This window comes from Falco cherrug, chromosome 14, assembly GCF_023634085.1.
Source record: "Falco cherrug isolate bFalChe1 chromosome 14, bFalChe1.pri, whole genome shotgun sequence".
Classification (NCBI taxonomy): Eukaryota; Metazoa; Chordata; class Aves; order Falconiformes; family Falconidae; genus Falco; species Falco cherrug.
Window position 1 is genome coordinate 8,664,766 of NC_073710.1, and position 20,335 is coordinate 8,685,100.

Here is a 20,335-nt window from a genome sequence, read left to right on the forward strand (position 1 = left end):
GAGAATTAAATCCCATATGACTGCTTAGGGATTATGTATGAATGATTCTCAGAAGTAAGTCTTCTTTTCTAAGTAAACATTAAACAACTGCTGTTTCTCCCCAGTTACCTTCTCCAATGGTTCCTTTCATCCACACTTAAACCTCTGTACAGTCTGCTCAGCACCACCTAGCTTCACGGTTGTTGCCTTCTCACCCCACAATTAGAGGGACTAGTCTATTCTGTTACAGTGCAACATACAGGAGTATAACAAGAGTATCTTTACATTTATACGACAAGAAAATATCCTTGTTACTCTCCTTTGAAATGAAGCCATTTGCTGAGAACAGGCCTTCAATTAAAAATAGACATAGAGTATATTTTTCTTCACAGTATTTGCCCATATTACAGAAAACAGGACCTAATAGGACAGCTTTTTAAAAGCTTATAGTTCAAGAATATGTAAACTTGAGTTGCATCCAAATTTTAAGTATGAAAATAACACCTGGCAATTCTGTCTTTGTATACAGAGATTGTGGTTTTGCACACGTTTTACAGAATTATAACCCTTAAGAATGCCTTTGGTTCCCACTCCACACAGAGTTAAGGGCAAAAGTTCACGCAACCAGCAGGCCTTCCAAGTAACACACATCAAGAGTTCTCAACATAAGTGAACTTAAATTGTTAGTAAAATTAAAAATCAGATACTTACAGTTCAAGCACTCATTTTGTATTGAATACTACTGGACTTGCTGCACACTGGAAAAAAAGGGAAAGTCTTCTATAAAAATAGTGAACACAAGCACTCAGTTATAATAGATACCTATTATATACTCGGTTATATTACAAAACATGATAACTAAACCCCATGATAACCAAAAGTTGGCAAAGCCCCTTCATACCATGTAAAGGACTTTACATCTCAGCTGTTACATGCACTATACACCCTACTCAACCTAAACACTTTTTCCAAAGACAAACCTTATTAAAAACAATTTTGTCTAGAAACACAGAGATCTTCACATTAGAAAAAGAAGAAAGCTGGACCTCATTCAGCTATTTAAATAACAGACAACGCAACAGGACTGGCTGATTTTTTTCAGCATTGATTTTGATGATTTTTCCTTCTTCACCAAAATTGTATTTGAGCAAAGTTGTTTTGGTTTAGCTTGTTTCATGTTGTTAGGGTTTTTTTTAATTCAAATGATGATTTTCAAATTTAGAAATTATTTTGTCAAAGATTAAGTGTATATTTAAGTTGTGACTAAATGTTAGTACTCTTCACCCCTTGATCTCTGCCAGTGGCATTTCTTTCCCACTGGATTAACTTTTTTTCAAGTTTAGGTTGTTTTTCCAACTGAAAACTTCCCGTAGACATTCTCAAGTCTTAAATGAAACTCTTTAAAAGGTATTAGTAAAAATTTCTAAACTACCACTTCTTTCCATTTCAAAGCTAAGCCTTTGATTCCTTAACCAACCTGGTTTTCACAACACCTTTGCTTAGTATTGACATTCATCTAACATACTTGTATCATGCTTCTGTTGCAATAAGCTCTGCAATCCATAAAAATCCTCCCCAAAGCACCATTCTAGCACATGCAGAACAACATGAGCACATAAGAAAACCCAAGCAAATACATAAAGCAATGAAAGTATCAAATAATAAAAATTATGTTTAGAATAAGCATTTAACATACTAAGATTCTAGTGCATTATCCACTGTTAAGACATAGGTACAGATGCAAATACACTGGCTGTTGCAAGACATTGCTTAGTACAATGTCTACAAAGAAATCTGTGATACGGGTTCCAAGCAGCTGCAAGTCAAATGGAGCGGGAAACTTCTTGCAATGTCAATTTTTCGACACACATGCACACACACACTTTTTTGCTTTTTATACATACACACATGCAGTAGCGTGGGGTGGAGGCATTCTTTACTCATCCAGCTCTTAGTATAGGATAAAATAACAATCCTTTTGAGCTTTCTCCTAGCTTAGAAAAAAAGGCTTTCCATCTTGCTAAAGACCATTACAAATTCAGCCTGATAATCTAACAGTACTTCATAACTTTATCTCAGAAACTGTATGCCAAACTAGTGTTGAAACTTTCAACTTATCTTGCTCTGGCTCACAGAGGAAAGTGCCTGACCAAGAGTTTATTGGGAAGAAAAAAGATGAAGTTGATTAGTTTTCTTTGTACATTTCTTCCAATCCCCTCCCAATCTTCAAAAAGTCTATACATAACACTGAACACTATTTGTTCATCACACAGAAGTCTCTTTCAGTGAGGAGGAAATTAAACCTCTTCCCACCCTGCCCACGTTGCTCTGTGATCTCTGACAGTGCACAGAAAAAAACTAAATCCAAACTCAAAACACTCTACTTTCTTGCAAGAAAAAAAGATTTGTCACATACCCTTCATGAAGATGGAAAAATCTAGCAGAGCCCAACTGCCTGGATAACTTGCCATTTAAAAGCATGGAACTCCTCAGCTGTTCTTGCTAATTCAGAAGGAAAATCCCTTAAGCTATCTCCCTCCCTCTTAACAGATTCCCACAGTAGTCTCCGAGCTTGTTAGCACACTACCTGCCAATGTTCCCCTCTTTGCTGATGTCTACTTTCATTTCCTAATGGAAAAAATAATCCATAGTGCTCATAAAAGTATTTAAAATTCTGATTTTCCATCAGCTATGTTTAATTAGGGTTGCAGGCAAATGACAAGCCACTGACTAGGTTTTGGCATGAGATTCTGTTAACTGAACAAGATGTGGAAAACTATTGGACATAACAAAAAAGTATCCTTCGGAATTAAAATAACATTGAGACAGCAAGGAAAGTTACAGATAGTGCTGTGCGAGTGGCTGGATCCCACAGGTGCTTAAGGCAGAGTTACAGAAGAAATTGCTGGACATCAGAGATAATTGGAAGGGGCTGCTAGGGACCTTTTAGGGAGTAAAGTCACACAAGGCCGACAGCACCTAGGTAATCATATCAGCAATTCCATAGAAGACAGAGACTATCTAAGTAACACTATCCAAATAACCCAAATCTCTGTACAGATGTAGCAAAACTGTGACCAATGGGGAATAAGTAATTAGGGATGGGTTGTTTATTTTGGAGGAGACTGGGATGGGGAAAGAGGTGTGAGGACAGCAAAAATGAGGGTGAGGAAAGAGCAAAATGAATAAAGCGTGCAACTCGTACTACTGGTGCTGCACGGAGAGGTACCTGTCAGGCAGCCCTGGGTTTCGTCACCACTGCTGGGGCAGGACAACAAACCAGACCTGTTGTTCTGACCATATCACAGAACTCAAGCCTGTTTCCCTGGTCAGGACAACTGGGACAGGGGCAGACAGGGCGCGCTTCCTGACCAGCAAGGGAACAACTGGCTGGCACAAGAGCCCTAGCTGTTGTGCCTTCTGCACCTGCCAGCACAGGCAGCTACCCACTTCCTAACAGGCTCTTCAGTGGGTGAATCTCAAAATTCTCTACAAGTTTCAGGTTCTTTCTTTTGTTCTTTACTGGCCTGCTCTCTTTCCATAGTTGAAAAGTTCTAGAAATCAGACAGACGGTGCGCACAATACACCAACTGCTTTATCTGATGAAAGCTGATACCAGAAAGGTTCAAAGCAATGGCCATGCAGGCTCTGTAATTTTTTTTACAGCACAACTGCATTCTTCAGGAGTATTTAAATTTGTCTGTATAGCACTAGATTTAAGCAGAAGTCAGCAATGTCTCCTCATACTTTCATGTTAAGACCATGTTAAACATATAGTTTGATAAATACACTTGAAGGCCTTGTAAAATTCAAGGCTCTGCATTCTCCATTTCTGTATATAGACTACTTAATTTAGATTTATACCTACAGAAATTACTGGCTCAGATTTATTTTGATTTTAAATTGTCAGTCTGTGCTGTCACATATGCATGTGCAGAGCAGGGCTAAGGCAGCTTTAGTGCTAGACAATGTTTTTAATGTTTCCAAAGACACAAAACCCACTTAATGATTAATTAAAAGTAGACAAAATTCTCATGACCTGTTTTAAAATGAAGATTTTTTCTTACATAGCTGTTATTTTTCATAGAATGTGCAGCAGAATTTTTCTTTTGCAGTATCTTGAAACTGATTTCTTCCTAATTATTCAGTGATAAACATAATCGATACTTACTTGACTTCTAAGGAAGCATTTTACAATGCTTCATCTTAAAAAAAAATTAAATTTGTTTTATATAAAAAATGCAAAAAAGGTCTGAAACAAGAACTGAATTTGAATGGTCCCTTTTAGTGCCTATGTAAGGCCAAAACATGACCCTGAAGAGCTAAGAATTGTGCAGTCTATTTAAAAACAAAACTTCATATAGCAATGGCTTTTCATCACATTGTATGATAATAACATTAGAAACTAAATGAAAAACCTGTTGCCTGGAGGAAGAGGGAAATAATAAAAAAGATGGAAAAATACAAAGAAAACAAAGACAATGTGCAAGTGTTAAAAAAAGTGGGGGAGGACACAACATTTCAGCTGCATGACTAACATGTTCTATCAGTACAACTCACAAGTCAATTGTAAAAGCAGTATGCAGGAAGACAAAACTCTACTTTGCTATTCATTTGCATTTTAATAAAAAGTTAATCATCCAAGCCTGTGATTCTTAAGCTCCACTTGAAGAGAAAATGTAAAGTTTCATCCCAGAGGAGTTTTCTTGTTACTTATTGCATGTTTTGGTCATATAAGACACAGAACAGACCTGTAGTAACAGGAATGTTTTGGCAAGGGAGAAGGAAGCATACAATCACTGGTTCTAAATTGCCTCCTTAGCTTGGGCTCAAGCTGACACACCAAGTTCACCTACCCTTCCTACCATCCATCAGTCTGGCCCATGTTCTGGCTTGAGTTGCAAACAAGCCACTTAGATCACAGGACAGGTAAGTCTGGGCTGAATCATATCCTTGGTGAACTCCATCCCTACAGGCACAGAGAAGAATGACACCCCACTGATTAGAGCTAGCTTACCCTTCAGATGCTTTTCTTTTTTTTTTTTTTTTAATGCAAAGACACATATAAATGGTATCCTACGGTATTTTAAATACTGTTTATATTAGTCCTGTTGATTCTGCTTAATGTCTAAGATTACAAGTCTGACTTGTAGGGCAAAGAAGCACTCCTCCACACACTCCTAACTTTTCTTACCAAACTGCCAGCTAAAAAGAAAATCCTGTATGACAAAGAAAATCTTTTCTAGAAACATATCAATCTGCAAGTGAGCACAATCCAAAATAGTTAAGCCAAGTATGCATGCCAGACAGTTTTTAAAGCTAGCTGAACTCAGCCTTGCCAAAATAAAAGATGAAGCCAAGTAGTGCAAAACACAGGTGAATCAAATTGTGAAGCCTCACTGGTTTTAGCTACATGTTGAACCATACAGTTACCAAAGGCTGTACACACAGACTCCAAAAACATACCTCTCCCTGCAAGTTGTTTTTTCTTTCTGTACATCTCTCAACCCGGCTAAAAACTACATTCCATGTGACTGTCCTTCCAGTAGCTATTGTCTGCCCTGCCACTATTTTTCTCCTTCCAAAACTAGTCTGCATTTTCTGAGCTATTGACTACTGCCACACTTACAACACCCGAAGTAGGTATTTCAATCACCTACTGAATCAGACTATGCCAAAATGAATAAACACAATGATGGAGTTTAAGGCCCCATACACACCAGCCTAAGAAGGTGCAGAGAAACCACCAGCACTGGATTTCCCAGAACAGCCATCGCAACCACAAGCTACGTCAAGGAACTAAAGATGAAGAATACCCCTACAGATGATGAGGGAAGAAGCCTTCAAGCACAGATCTGCTCTCCTCAGGCAAGGAGCTTATTAAAATTTCTATCCCCACAAATCCATTCATCACTTCAAAGAGCCTTTTTTACTCTTTCTCACATGCCAAGTTGCTAATCTGTTCCCAGTAGACTCTCCTCCAGGCTCGGCTTTGCTCACCTCTTTCACAGAAAGCACCCTCTCCAAAGCATGCTCTAGACTTATCCACAGAGAAACCAAGGTCTTCTTTGTTTTCTGCTCTTACAAGGACCCCATCCCCCCCTTCCTCAGCCAGCCACCTGCCACAGCTTTGAAAGCCTTCCGGCACCCCCTGCCTAACAAGGGACTAATGACCAAGTAAACTACACCTGAGGAGAAGCTCAGTAGCTGCTCTCTTGGCTGGGCTTTGAGGGATAAAACTTCTTACTAGACACAAACTGGCTTTTTATTTGCCTGCCGAAAGTGGTGTCTAACTATAGGCCCTCAGGGCCACTGTGCCACTCAAGTACACTTTGCTCCTGTGAGTCACTTTAGGCCTAGCATAGCAACTAGTGCTTTCTTTAAGATGCTAGAAGTGAAGCAAAACACAAAAATGGAGCAGATGGGTACCAATACTGTTTATAACTACTGAAGCCTTAGCAATATGTCCCTAAAGAAACATACATTGGTGCTTGAGGTTAGACAGCAGGTGGGTGCCCCTCGCCCCATAAACTTCAGTGCCGTACATCAGGAGCAAGGAGAAACGACACCAGGCAGCGGCCTCTGGGGATGCACGCACACAGGCGGTGGAATTTGGGGCTCCGAAATGGCAGGGAGGAAAGCTGAGGTTATTGTTTTCACGTGCGACGTTCCTCTTTGCCGGAACGATGGTATAAACGTCAAAACGGGATCTATCCCCCCCCCAGTGCCCGGGGAAGACAGCCTGGCGCCTCCGCGCCCGCAGGCATCCATCCTGCCTCTTCCCGCCTCTCCTCAGCGCCTCTTCCCGCCTCCCGCGCGCGGCGCTGGCGGGCGGCGGCGGGCGGCGGCGCGCACCGCCTCCCTCCGCACCCCTCCCCGCACAGGAGCGCCCCCTGCCGCGCCGCGCCGGAACTGGGTCAGGCGCCCGAAGTGGGCCGAGGGGGCGGGGCCGCGCCGGCGAAGGGGGCGGGCGGGCTCCTCCCGCGGCGCGGCGCGGTGACGCGGGAGCCTGCGCGTGACGTCGCGGCGGCTTTCGTCCTGCTCCCGGTCTCGCCCTCGCCGCCCCTCGGCCCGTTCCGGCCTGCGCCCGCCGTCCGCTGCCGCCATGGCGAACGTGGCCGACACGAAGCTGTACGACATTCTGGGAGTGCCGCCCGGGGCCTCCGACAACGAGCTGAAGAAGGTGCGGGGGAAGGGCGTCGGCGGCGCCCGGGGAGACCGGGCGGCAGCACTGCGGGGGAGGGGGCGGGCTGGCCGCCGGGCAGGGCCCCGCGGGACGGCCGAGGCGGGTGGCGCGGGGAGGGCAGCTGGGGGCAGGTCCTGGGCGCGGGGAGCGCGGCCTGGAGGCGGCGACGGCCCGCCCGTCCGCTTGGCTGCGGCCTGCGGGGGGGAAGGGTGCGGCGCCGGGCGAGGGCGCCCGGTACAGGCGCCCGGTGCCGCCGCAGCCCGCCGGGGTAGGCCGCGCCGCCGGGGCCTGGCTTGCGGGCGGGCGCTGCCGGCGCGGGGTAGGCCGCGGGCAGGGCCCGGGGGAGGGGGCGCCGGCGGGAGGGGGCAGCCGCGGGGCCCGGCCGTGCTTCCCGGGGCCCTGGCGCCGGCGGCGCCCGCGTTGGCTCCGGGCGCCGGCGGGGCCCGGCTCGCCCCCGCAGGCGCAGAGCGGTCGCTGCGGCCGGTGAAAGGCTTTTTGGGGGTAGAAACCCTCGTGAGGGACCAGTAGTTTCTAAGCGGTGCCATTGTCTGCCCCACGTGTGGGCCTCAGCGAGGTTCCGCTCTGCCCGTGTGTGCGATCCCCCCGGCCCCGCAGCCGCAAGGTAAGGTAAACAAAGGAGCAAGGTGAAAACTTGGAGCCGGGTCATCGGTGCGACAGTTCTCTGTGTCCCTTTCGTTCCGTCGTGCATCAACCACGTTTTTCTCAAAGCGCTCGATGCCCATTTACACGTGAGGGGGGATAATTAACTAGCCAGTTTACTAGCAGTGACCTGCTTCCGCTGATGGGTGGTGCTGGTATTAGCAGCTCGGAGTTACCCATCACGCATGCGGTAGCCTAATTTGTGCAGGGATAGGCAATTGCAGTGTCGAAATAGCGTTAAGAGGTGGAAAGCGTGCGGTGAGAAGATAATGCTGTATACCCAATGCGATCAACTAGAATATATTTTTTCTTACTGCATTTCTTAAAAGTTTTCTGTGTCCTGTGAGAATGAAGAACTGACAGCGGTTTGCCATTCGGATAACCTGTGTTGCTCAATATTAATAGCTATAGGTTAGATTTACCCTGGAATGTAAAGTTTTCCACTGTCTAACAGAAAGAAGTTCATCTATATCTTATTGTCACTGAGAGGTTACACGGATGCTTTATTAATCTCATGTTTTAACCTATATAGTAGTGCAGGAAAGTGAAAACAAATAGGTAATAGTTTAGTCAAAACGGGCCAAGAGAACAGGCTTTATCACTGATTAGTTAAATTAACTTTTATTGAAGTTGCAATATGGTGCCAGTGTAGACCTTGAATCTGGATCTGTTCCTGATTACATAAAGAGTAGTAGCTTTGTTTTGGACCCTGGGTAGTCCCTAAGAATTGCGCTAAACTGGAATGCTGTTATCAGCAAAGACATGACTGTTTTCTCTTTTTAAAGAACGCCATGCAGGCTTCTTTTTTCCTGATTAGATAATGATACATAGGTTTTCAGTTCACTGTTCTGTTAGGTGTTTTACTTGGTTACACTCCTTGAAATACGTAGGGGGAAATCTGTCATTATAATTACAGAATGTGTAGGTTTGTGGAAGATTATGCTTTGTTACTGATGGGTGGTTTGTCCTACCAGACCTGTGGCGTATGTTCTTAACGCGTGCTGTGGTTCAGCATATATTCGGCTTGTAATATCAGTGTTCTGGGTTTGTTTTGTTAGTTCCTTATCAAACTTTTATTTCTTGATTGCATGCAGAAATATGGAGTGTTTCCAGATAATCGGTGAAGAGGAGTAACTGTGCAGATACAAAAAAAGGAATCTTCCTTGTTCCAGTACAAAATGCAAAATTGTGATCTCTATAAAGCTTTGTGTGTAAAGCTCTCTTAATGTAGCTCTAAAGAGCTAGTTTAGATGCTTGGCTCTACAGAAACAGAGCTTTTGAAAAATCCACTCTTGAAAACCAGTGTTCCAATTGTTTGCAGTTGCATCACTGTAGATTTTTATATGTATAATTGAAAAAATAAAAGACTGTGTGCCATGTAACTTACTAATGTCTGTCCCCTGATTGTTAATGGAGAGTGTTGAGGTGGAGTGGGGGAAGAGTTGAGGTCCTTCCTGTCAAAAACACTCTGTAGGAAAGGTCTCTGTCTGTCCTGTTATGTGCTTTGATCCTCTAAAGTATAAGCAAAACAGATGAGGTACTGCTGTAGAAAAATGGTCCTGAGAGTCAAGGTAGTAGTCAAAAAAAGGCGTTCTGAAAAATCTCTTCTGGACATCTGGCTGTATTTACTCCTCCTACTGTTTTAGAATAATGAATTTCAGTAAAACCTATTATCTGTACATTCTACACATGTTACTCACATACTTCGTTCAAAGTGAGATGAAATCTCCCATTATTGATAGGTAGGAAGAATAAAATTATTATTGTGAGGATTGACAGATAGGGTTGAATGAGAGGCTGAGGCAGCCATTTTGTTGTTAATGCATTGCTGTGATTGAAGCGAAAGACAAATGGGTTGAAACTTAAATTGTCACACTGTAGGTTTTGAGTGGTTTCTATAGAGTGAGTCTTTTTAATGAAGGTCCAGTGTGATTCTTCCTGTGAGTTAATGAAGATAAGCAGGAAAACTAGTTCTAGCTATTGTGTGCTATAGTTGTGTTTGAGTCCAAGTGTAGTTAATTTATGCATATAGCAGTGTCAGAATGTCTTATGTATCACTTGAATGTATGGGTGATTTAAAACCACTCATTTTCTCGCTTTGCTTTATTAGGGTTTTTCTTTCTTCCAGAAGATGCTACTTGAGTTTCTCAGAAAAGAACTGATTAATCAAAATCTAAACTAATTTTTTTACCTCTTTCAACTAGGCATACAGAAAGCTGGCCAAGGAGTACCATCCTGATAAGAATCCAAATGCAGGCGACAAAGTAAGAATTATTTTATTTTTTTTTAATTCCTGAATTTTGCTATTAGGGTAGCATCCAAGGAACCCAATACAGGTGTTAAGGGCTTGCTGTTACAAGTTGTTAAAAAAACAGCTGTGAGAGGGAACCCTATCTTGTCTACTTCTTCCCAATCTCAAATCTACCACTGTACCTTGTGGAAAAAATGCAGCAGCTGGCTGAGTCAAATTGGTGGAGAAGGTGATGCTGAGGGAAGAACTGCTTCTCTTCATCTGTTGAGGTGATGTCAGCTGGCATTGACATCGATGTAGGTATTTGAAAAAGAAGTCTTCCAAGTTTTTCCAAACTGGAAAAATGTATATGTGGAGGTTCTTGAAACTGCTGCAGCATAGAACAAATTACTATCTGGGAAGTTGAATTTGATTTGTTATGCTAATAGCAATTCAAAAAGTCATTTAAATTGACTCTGCGGGTTCTCTTTAACAGAACTGAAGTTCTGATGGTTGCTTAAGAGACGAGCAGGGATGACTATGAAAATATATGAATTTGTTATGAGGACAACCATATTAATACACATTTTAGTAAGTTGCTCAATTGTTAGGCACTTAAAATACGTTAACGTATCTCACAGTCTTTTCCATTAGTATGCAACTGGGGGGGGGTGTTGCCTGCTGGCTACTGCAGTACTGCATAGTTGGGGGGTTTCTTCTTCGGTTGGATTTTGTTTGTTTGTAAGAAAACTGTCTTACGCTAGGCACAGTAAAGAACAAAGTCAATGAAGTTTTGCAATAAAATGTCATTTCATTTTAAGAGGTAGCACAACGAAGCCCAAGCCTGACTTTTAAGTCTTGCGTATTAGAATAAGGATGGAAAACCGTACTTTCTGAAATGGTTGTTCATGCTGGGCAAGAAACAGTAGTAAAATGCTCCCTTGAAGTTCTAAATTATCATGCACTGTTTTGACTCTGTTCCATTTCTAGTTCAAAGAAATAAGCTTTGCCTATGAAGTATTGTCAAATCCAGAGAAACGTGAGTTATATGATAGATATGGAGAACAGGGTCTTCGAGAAGGTAGTGGTGGAAGCAGTGGAATGGACGATATCTTCTCCCATATCTTTGGTGGTGGATTGTTCAATTTCATGGGTGGTCAGAGTAGAAGTCGTAATGGTAGAAGAAGAGGAGAAGATATGATGCATCCGCTCAAGTGAGTACCTTGATACTACAATTTGTACTTTCAAGCTTTCCTGATCAGTACCTGACTCTGGTGGTTTATGTTCTTTATATGCTTCTCACTTGAGATATTCTGCAGTTTGCATGTAGTATGTAGCCCAGAAGGCAGTCCTCTTGAGTTACTTCTTATGATTGGTTTGTGTTGCAGACTACCTGATACTTTGCTTTGCCTGGTTATTAGCCCGTATATACTTTGTTAGCATTATTTTCCTTGGGTTTGCTCCTTAATTATGTTTGGAATTTCTAATCTGAAAACACATTTAATAACCAAGTATTACTCGTCAGCTGGATTCTCAGGGAAGCAGAGGTACTAAGGCTCTGGAAAGACTTAAGTTGACTTGGATTCATAGCGTGACACCAGCTGCAACTAAAGTTGGAACTGCATAATTAATGGAAAAGTGTGTGTGTGGCGGGTTTGGTTTTGCTAGTGATTTGTTTTAAGCGATGCTTGGGTGTAACATCTGATTGTTTTATACATGTTTGCTTGCAATCGTGACTGGCTTTCTGCCTGCTGAGCAGGTCCTTTCGAAGTCCTTAAGGCGTATCTTTCCTGAGGCTGGCGAACTGCTTAGCGAAGTCTGTTTACTTTTACATGCTTGCTTAGTTTAGTAGCTAGTACTGCATGCTGTATTATTAATTAGCTTTGGTTTTGTTGTTATTTGTAAACACTGATGCCAGGCAACTGTTTTTTCAATACATTGAATTAAAATTTCTGTCTACTAACATGCTTTTAGGAGAAACACTAAAAGTGTTCATGAAGTATCAATGTATGAAAATTATTGGAGTTCGATAGTGTATTCTAGTGGTTCTAAAAAAAAATTGAAGCAGGAACAAATGTAAAGAAATAAGTGGCGAAATCCTCCCCACTATTTCATGAGGAAAGCCCAATACAGTAGATAGAGTAGTAAGTATTCTGTATTTATGTTTAGGTATGCATGATGTAAATATTGTCTAGAGAGGTTTGTTTATCACCTGCCTGGTTACAACTGGAAAAAAAAAATCAACTTATCACTATATAATAAAAACTAACATGCTGGATCAGCTTATTTCCTATTGAGAAATGCAAGCAATCCTCTCTGGTTTATGTTCAGGATTGCGTGTGTATATTCATATGTATGGAATAGTTTTTAATGACTGTGAAAGTTAAAGTTGTGCTTTAAAATCTTATTTTAATAGCAGATTTAGAGTTTTTATGAAGATTTGGGTTTATTTAGTTTGTCCTAGGCAAGTATTTTAGTTACATGGGGAAAATAAGTTGTCGAATGATAACCCAGGAGAAATGCTTTATTTTTTAGAGTCTCTTTAGAAGATCTGTATAATGGAAAGACAACTAAACTACAGCTTAGCAAGAATGTCCTTTGTAGTGCGTGTAATGGGTAAGTTTGTATTTTTGAGTTCTCTGGTTGCTTTGTTGGCGTGTAGTGTAATGAAGCATCTCCTATGTCAGATTTTTATCAGTATTTGACTTACTGGAGCCTGCTTTCAGACTAGAAAATTGTTGAACTTGAATGATACTGTTGATGGAACTGGAACTATTCAAGGGCTTTGTTTAGGGGGGAAGGGGGGAGGAGAGAACCTAATTATAATTGGCAGTGCAGTTAGGCATGTTAACCTACTGATGTAGGGGTTTTTTTTGTCATATGTTTCTGAAAACCTTACTTTTCGTGCAACTCGTGCTTTCTATTCTAGGCAGGGAGGGAAGGCCGGAGCTGTTCAGAAATGTAATGCTTGCCGGGGTAGAGGTGTACGTATCATGATCAGACAGCTGGCTCCTGGAATGGTTCAGCAGATGCAGTCTGTATGCTCTGACTGCAATGGAGAAGGTAGGCCAAGCTATTCTGTGTTACTAAATGCATTTAGTTGGGTCTAACTTCCTAGTTGAATCTTAGGAGGGACTTAGCCAGGACTGCGTTGTTCCCATCTAGTCAGCTGGGTTTCAATCTTATGTCTGTGTGGAGGAATCATTTAACTCGGAACAGCAGCAAGATTTACAGTGTTTAATGTACTGAAAAGCAGCCTGGGAGCCTGAAGAGTAGGGATTGATTGTTCTTTAAAAAATTTAAATGTGAATATTGCTTATTGCTATTACGCTTGTGTTAAAATAAAACCCAAGATTTTGTGTTTTAGGTGATGTTAGTCTTTTTGCAGTCCTCTAATATCCAAAGACAGGTTTAGGTTAAAATCCAACTTGAGGTTTCCATTCTTAACTTTTCAAATTAAGAAGATGGCTTTTGCTGAATAGGTTGCGTTTGGGGGAACAAGTTCAGCACGTGATCTGCACTTCACGTGATTCCTTTCCAGATCCTCTGCAGTTTGCACAGCAGTAACGTCACCTTGTGGATGATTCTACTCTTCACAGTACTTGGAAATTAGAGTTGTATTTTTTGACTAGTCAAAACATTTCATACGTGTTGTCTTAGAATGTCTTGTTTTCAGTTTACATAACCTACATATTTAGTAGTTTCAACTGCATCGTGATGTTATGCTTTGTTTCACTGAAAGGTGGTTTAAGCTGGCAAGTTGAAAATTTTAAGTCAAGTCCATCTGCTTGTGGCACTTAGACCAACGTTGGAAATAAGTACTGAAGTTGTACAGTGCATGTGGCCTAATATTTTAGTTACTGTGTACAAAGACAATAGCTTACTTGGAAAAAAACCGAACAAACGTGAGGTAGAAGAGAGAACTGAAGCCAGTTTGGATAGTCATCATTCAGTTTGCTCAAAAAAGTAATTGCCTTGCTGGAGGTGATGGACAGTGTGAAAAACTATTCAGTTTCAGAGTATAAAAGTGAAATGCCTTATGTGCCAGAAAATGTTAGATCCTTTCCATGAAAAAACCTGTATATTGCTCTTGAATGAAACTGATTTGACCAGCTGCATTTTGTATGCCAGACTCTGGTTCTACTGGCTGCATTTACATAGTACTTTGTTGTGGTATACTGGAAAACGTGGCTGTCGGTGAACAGAACCCGGTAATCCTTTTTTTTACTGTTGTTAATAACTGGAACTAAACTTTCGCAATTCATTTAAATAGTTTGAAATTTGTGTTCTGACTTTTAAGGGAGGGAGATGCTTCAGTTTGGTTTAGCTTCATCCTTTCTCTTGCGGCTGCTGTCCTCCAGCGTAACAAGGAATGGAAAAGTAGGTTGTTAAATTTTTTTAAGAGTAGTAAGTTGAGTGGTAAGGATACTGGAGCCAGTTCAAGACTTAAGAAGCACTAGAAGCTGTAGACAAAGTCTTGTTTTGCCTTTCTCTAAAGCACTCTTGACTTTTCAGAGTTCTTGTTAAGACAGCTCTGAAGGTTATGCCTAGCTTTGTATTCCCTCCCCAGCTCCTGTTTGTTTTTTACTTCCCCCCTCTCCCAGGTAGCGTAAATTGAGCCTGGCTTTCTCTTGTGAGGAATTCATAAAGCAACATCTGAATTACTAGTTGTGTTGCGTGAATTCTTGAGCTTACTTCAAAATAGTTTTTCTTCAGAAACAGATGCAACAATACGGAAATCTGAACTCAAAATTTGTGTCTTTCTTCAGGTGAAGTAATTAATGAAAAAGACCGCTGTAAAAAATGTGAAGGGAAGAAGGTGATCAAAGAGGTAAAAATACTTGAAGTCCATGTAGACAAAGGCATGAAGCATGGGCAAAGAATTACATTCAGTGGCGAAGCAGATCAGGCTCCAGGTGTGGAACCGGGTGATATTGTCCTCTTACTCCAAGAAAAGGAGAATGAGGTAATGCTTTTTGAGATCGTATTTTAAATGCCTTTTATCCTAGTCTTTAATATTGAAGTGATAGGATGGCTGTTCATTTTAAAATAATTCATATAGTTGCAGCTCTGGGAGAGATGGTGAATAGCTTTCAATAGATTTGTAGCCAGTAACATGGCTTTCATGGTGAGCCAGAAAAAAATTTGCAAGTCTGTAGCCAGAGGACATGCAGATTCTGGTGCTTCCTAGTGCTAATGGTAGCTTTCTCAGATAAGCTCAGGTTGGCTTTGGTACAGCAGACAGTAAAGAGCCATTCAGGATGTTAACTTCTGTCTGCTTTGCTTGTGATGCTAACAAAATGCTAAGTGTTGGTTGTGGGGTTTTTTTCTTTTCCTTTTCTTTTCTTCCCCCCCCAATGTCTTGTGACACGGCAGGGAATTCTTAGAATTCCCAGACGGTGCTTTCTCTTTCTGCTACTGTGGTTCTGGCAATAAAACACAGAATGGTGATGTTACTAATTCACTTTACAAAGGAACGTTATTATTTCATACTAGTTTAAGGCTTATGCTTAGTGTCTTCTGGAGTATATACATTGCACTTGTGAATTAAATATTGCAATTAATCTTTCTCTGTATTTAAAACTCAGGACAGTTGAGGTGACTGCTTTTTTTAATTTTTGAATGCTTTTGTTTGGAAAGGACAGGTATTACTATGATGAAGTAAGAAATAGTTTGTGTGTTACATTCTGCAAAAAATGTTGAATGGAATGGAGGCGGGGGGGGGAGAAATTCTGTTGTGACAAAGAATAGTATTGGGTACATATTTAAATTCCAGTGATATATTAAGGATATAACACTGGTTATCTAAAAAATAGGTACTTTGTAAGTTTTTCAAAGCTGTGTCAAGGACTGCTAGTTGTCGATCAGTTTTGTGTAGCTTTTTACACTTTATTCTGCAATACTGGTTGAAATGTGGCATCGCAGCTGATTTTGACAATGATAATGGAGAAGCAGCCTGTAAGCATACAGAACAGTCAGATGTGCATGACAGCATCAAATTCCAGATGGTGGATGCCCCTTCTTAGTCTTCTAATGAACTACATCTAGTTTTACAGTATTAACAATGCTGAAAAATACTGTACCTTGTGTTCTAGTGAGTAAAACTAGACTGACTTTTAGTGAGACTTTTCGTGTTCGTAAAATTTCCCTTGAGGTGGGAGTCATGGTTCTGCCAGTGGATAAAGCTTACATTTACTGCTTAAGAATCCTGAATGATAGGGCTTAAAGATCACTTACTGACAGCTGTGGACTAATTGATCAAAGCCCTGCTGTAGGTAGTCATCACGCGTATCTGCTTCAGCTAACGAGTTTAATGTTGAGGAACACACATGTGGGGGGGGTTTGTGCTCCAGTGCAGGGGAAGTAGTGTCAAAGTGTTTTAAGTTTTGTTTATAGGTTGCTTGTTGTCCTGGTTTCAGCTGGGATCTTTTCAGTAGCTGGTAGAATGCTGTGTTTTGGATTTAGTATGAGAACAATGTTGATAACACACTGGTGTCTTTAGTTGTTGTTAAGTAATGTTTATACCAACTCAAGGACAACTTAGTTTCTTAGGCCCTGCCAGCAAGAAGGCTGGAGGGGCACAAGAAATTTGGAGGGAGCACAGCCAGGACAGTTGACCCAAAGTGGCCAAAGGGATACCCCATACCATAGAACGTTGTGCTGAGTGTATAAACTGGGGGAGTTGACTGGGGCCTGGAGATCGCTGCCTGGGGACTAGCTGGACATCTGTCAGTGGGTGGTGAGCAACTGCATTGTGCATCACTTGTTGGTTTGGTTGTTTTTCCTTTTGGATTTTATTCCTGTCCCTTTCTGCCTTTTCTTTATTGTCATCATTATTGTTTTACTGTTTGGGGTTTTTTTTGTTCCTCCTGTTTTCTTTGAATTATTAAATTCTTCTTATATCAACCCTCGAGTTTTACATTCCTTTCCAATTCTACTCCCCATCCTTTGGGAATGGGGGGTGAGCAAGCAACTGCGTGGTGCTTGGTTTCTGGCTGGGGTTAAACGATGGCACTTGCGTGGAAGATCTAGAGGGTAAGGCAGCACTGCTGTTAATACAGGCCTTCTTGTTTAATTTGAACTTTACATACTATGAGGTACTGTGGTTTGTCTTTATCTTACATGACGCTCATCATGCACAAACTTTCCAAGCATATTAAGCTATTTGAATTAACGGAATCAAGTAAATTTTGTATAAAAGCTGTTGCTTTAACACTGAATTTTAAGGATAAATAATAGTGAAGTGTAAATAATGAGTCTGGTGGAGATACGATCATAGTACTAGAAAAGGCATCTCCTGTTTCTGTTCTATAGGTGTTCCAGCGGGATGGGAATGACTTGCATATGACGCACAAGATTGGACTTGTTGAAGCACTGTGTGGATTTCAGTTCACATTTAAGCACCTTGATGGACGTCAAATTGTGGTTAAATATCCTCCTGGAAAAGTAATTGAACCAGGTAAACTTGACCTGATAAGGACTACTTTGACTATGCTTTTGTGGTTCTTTAACACTTAATCTCATTCTTGTCCTGTGAACTGAACCTAGGCTAGAGAAATGAAGAGAATTGTGTAGAGAAAGAATTGTTCTGAAGCATCGCTCTCCAGCTTGCTTCTTTTTGAATTACAGGTTGTGTTCGCGTAGTCAGAGGCGAGGGAATGCCACAGTATCGCAATCCTTTTGAGAAGGGAGATCTCTACATTAAATTTGACGTTCAGTTTCCTGAAAATAACTGGATTAGCCCAGAAAAGCTTTCAGTAAGTAGTCTTTCAAGGATAAATGTGATGGTCTTATTTAACAGCGTGTGCAAGGTGTGTGTGTTGTACCTCATGCTTGCTTTCAGTGCTTAAATTTAGGTGCAGGTCCATTTGTTCTTTTAACGTTGTTTATGGGCAACATGTGACTTGAAAATACCCACTGGAATATGAATTTATGGAACCTGTATGTAAGAGCTATGCAGTTGTTTGGCAGATGAGGGCAGGAGGAAGCATCTTCCTGCTGCTGTGTGATAAGTTTTCAGAGTGCAACTGTATTTACTGATTGCACTTTTGGTTGATGGTATGTGGAGCTGTTGGCTTTCTTTAAGGGCTGTCTTCCAGTTGATAAAAATACTTTGGATACTTTGGAATGAGTGTGCACTTCAAGGTTTACATCAGCTTAGACTTCTAAACCAGACCTGCTCTGAGAGGAAGTCTTGATGTTGTCGGAAAATGGTCACTTCATTTAGCAGTTGTAGATGCAGTACTGAATACGCTTCTTTTTTTGGCGCAGGAACTTGAAGATCTTCTGCCAGCTAGACCAGAATTTCCCAATGTAATTGGTGACGCAGAAGAGGTGGATCTTCAGGAATTTGATACCACTCGTGGTTCAGGTGGTGGCCAGAGACGTGAAGCTTATAATGATAGTTCTGATGAAGAAAGCAGCCATCATGGACCTGGGGTACAGTGTGCCCATCAGTAAACATTTGTCTAAAAAGTTGCACAAGGATTTTCTTTCAAATTTTGCCTGACTTGTTTTCAGCAATCCAGCTGGATTGTGTAAGTAATCCAGATGAACCAATGGACATCTATTGCTGTATGTGTAACTTTTAAATTGGTCTATAGTATCTACAGAGTGTAATTTAAACTAACCACAAGCTTACATCTTCATTTTGACTGTGTAGCAGAATAAAGCACTTGAAAGGAAGACGAGAATCCTTTTCACATGGGTTTTAAGTTTGTCCTCGTATCTGTGCTTGATTTTTACCAGTTTTGTGTAGATTTTAAGTTCCATATTTTAAATTCAAATTCTACATTGTAAAGTTTGTGTAAAATTTGTCCTGAGGCTTGGTATTTGGCTGCACCTGCATAAGCTGCTACAAGTAGAATAAAGAATTTCATAGCCTGTATCTATCATCTAGATGCATGGTAAATGGGCTTTGCACATAATGGGTTTAGAGCTGACTGGGAACAATGGAAGACTGAATTAGAAGTGGTTGTAAGTTTTTTCTACCATCTTGTGAACGGTTTCTGAAATTAAATAAAAGCAGTTGGTGTATAATATATTTCTTTTGCCTTGTAACTCTTAATTTTCCAGTGGCTTTAACTATTCTGTGTATGAAGAGGTTATGTAGATGGTAGACATTTTGTAAACAGGGAGGCTGGAGCTGCTTTCAGACTAGGTAGCAGTTAGGTAACAATTGCGTGCCACATAGAAAAGTTTTTCTTGAAATGAGATATGCCTAAACGGGCATGGGGAAGGCTGCAGCCGTGTCCCTTTTGTATGAAGAAAACATAAGGGTATCTGCTTTCAATCAGAAGATAACAAAACCTTTTAAAGGAAGATGATTAAATCCCAAAACAATGGTGTCTTTCTCTTGGCTTTTGAATCTAGTTCAAAGCCTGATTCAGTCTGACTTCCCAGAGAAGTAATTCCAGTTAAAAAAAAAACAACAAACCACTTTGTAAAAATGAATGTTATGCCTGGCAACTTGTGGTTGAATTAACACAGTTTGTAAAGACAATGAGATGAGTATTGTACTTGACAAAAAGTTTTTTACCTGGAAACATACTAAGCATAGATGGTTTTGTTACTTGTCCAGTAGTTTTCATTTAGACTATTAAGACATTTAAGTTCTCCAGCTTCAGTTCTGTTCCTTTTTATATGCTTTTACTTGGTAAAAAGTACCACAACAAAGCACAAATGTGACCTTAAATTTAATTATTGGGTACAGTTATCTAAGCATTCTGTTACAATGTTAAGCGACTGTGCATGAACTCTGGTTGGTAAGCTGCTTCTCTATAGTAAGGTTTTTCTCCCTGTTGAAGTGACAAAGTTGAAAGATGCCTCTACTTTTTATTTACAAATCTGAAGTGTGACTTGTTTAATAATTGCTCAGATAGTTGTTGATGCTTTACCAATGAGGTTGGAGGGACAAACTCCAAGGGTTTCTGTGTACTTGGGTAGGCACTGGCATTTGACTGTTGCTGAACATCCTTGTTACAGACTCTAAAACTGAAGAATAAATACTGTTTGACCTGTATTTCAGTATTGATGACTTATGCTGTGGCATTCTCATCTAGTGAATCTTTTATTTTCATTTATTAAAACTTCATGAAAAGCAACCTGAAGGCATGGTTACATACTGGTCCTTTCTCCTGATTAATTTCTCCAAGAAGGCAGTCATCTTAACCTCCAATGCTTCAACAATAAAAACAGTTGTCTGCTGCTTTTATCTCCATAGTTTAGGATTGCTTTTATTCAGGGGTTCTAGAGGAAGGGAGTTGTGGTAATGATTTGGG

At 41.0% G+C, this 20,335-nt stretch overlaps 1 protein-coding gene across 1 annotated transcript; it reads left to right on the forward strand.

Annotated features, from left to right (window-relative positions):
- The first annotated feature begins 6,966 nt into the window (after positions 1-6,966).
- DNAJA2 (DnaJ heat shock protein family (Hsp40) member A2) lies at positions 6,967-19,098 on the forward strand. The gene is made up of 9 exons (XM_055726258.1): positions 6,967-7,162; positions 10,030-10,089; positions 11,046-11,269; positions 12,591-12,671; positions 12,985-13,118; positions 14,825-15,021; positions 17,370-17,514; positions 17,685-17,812; positions 18,327-19,098. The coding sequence occupies exons 1-9, from the start codon at positions 7,085-7,087 to the stop codon at positions 18,513-18,515; spliced, it is 1,236 nt and encodes a 411-aa protein (XP_055582233.1). The 5' UTR covers positions 6,967-7,084; the 3' UTR covers positions 18,516-19,098.
- Positions 19,099-20,335: the final 1,237 nt, after the last annotated feature.

Bases quoted from the DNA above. Each gene is read 5' to 3' on its own strand.
- DNAJA2 (XM_055726258.1), top strand. From the start codon at position 7,085: ATGGCGAACGTGGCCGACACGAAGCTGTACGACATTCTGGGAGTGCCG. The intron at 7,163-10,029 runs GTGCGGGGGAAG...TCTTTCAACTAG, and splicing joins CCGACAACGAGCTGAAGAAG to GCATACAGAAAGCTGGCCAA. The intron at 11,270-12,590 runs GTGAGTACCTTG...TTTATTTTTTAG, and splicing joins GATATGATGCATCCGCTCAA to AGTCTCTTTAGAAGATCTGT.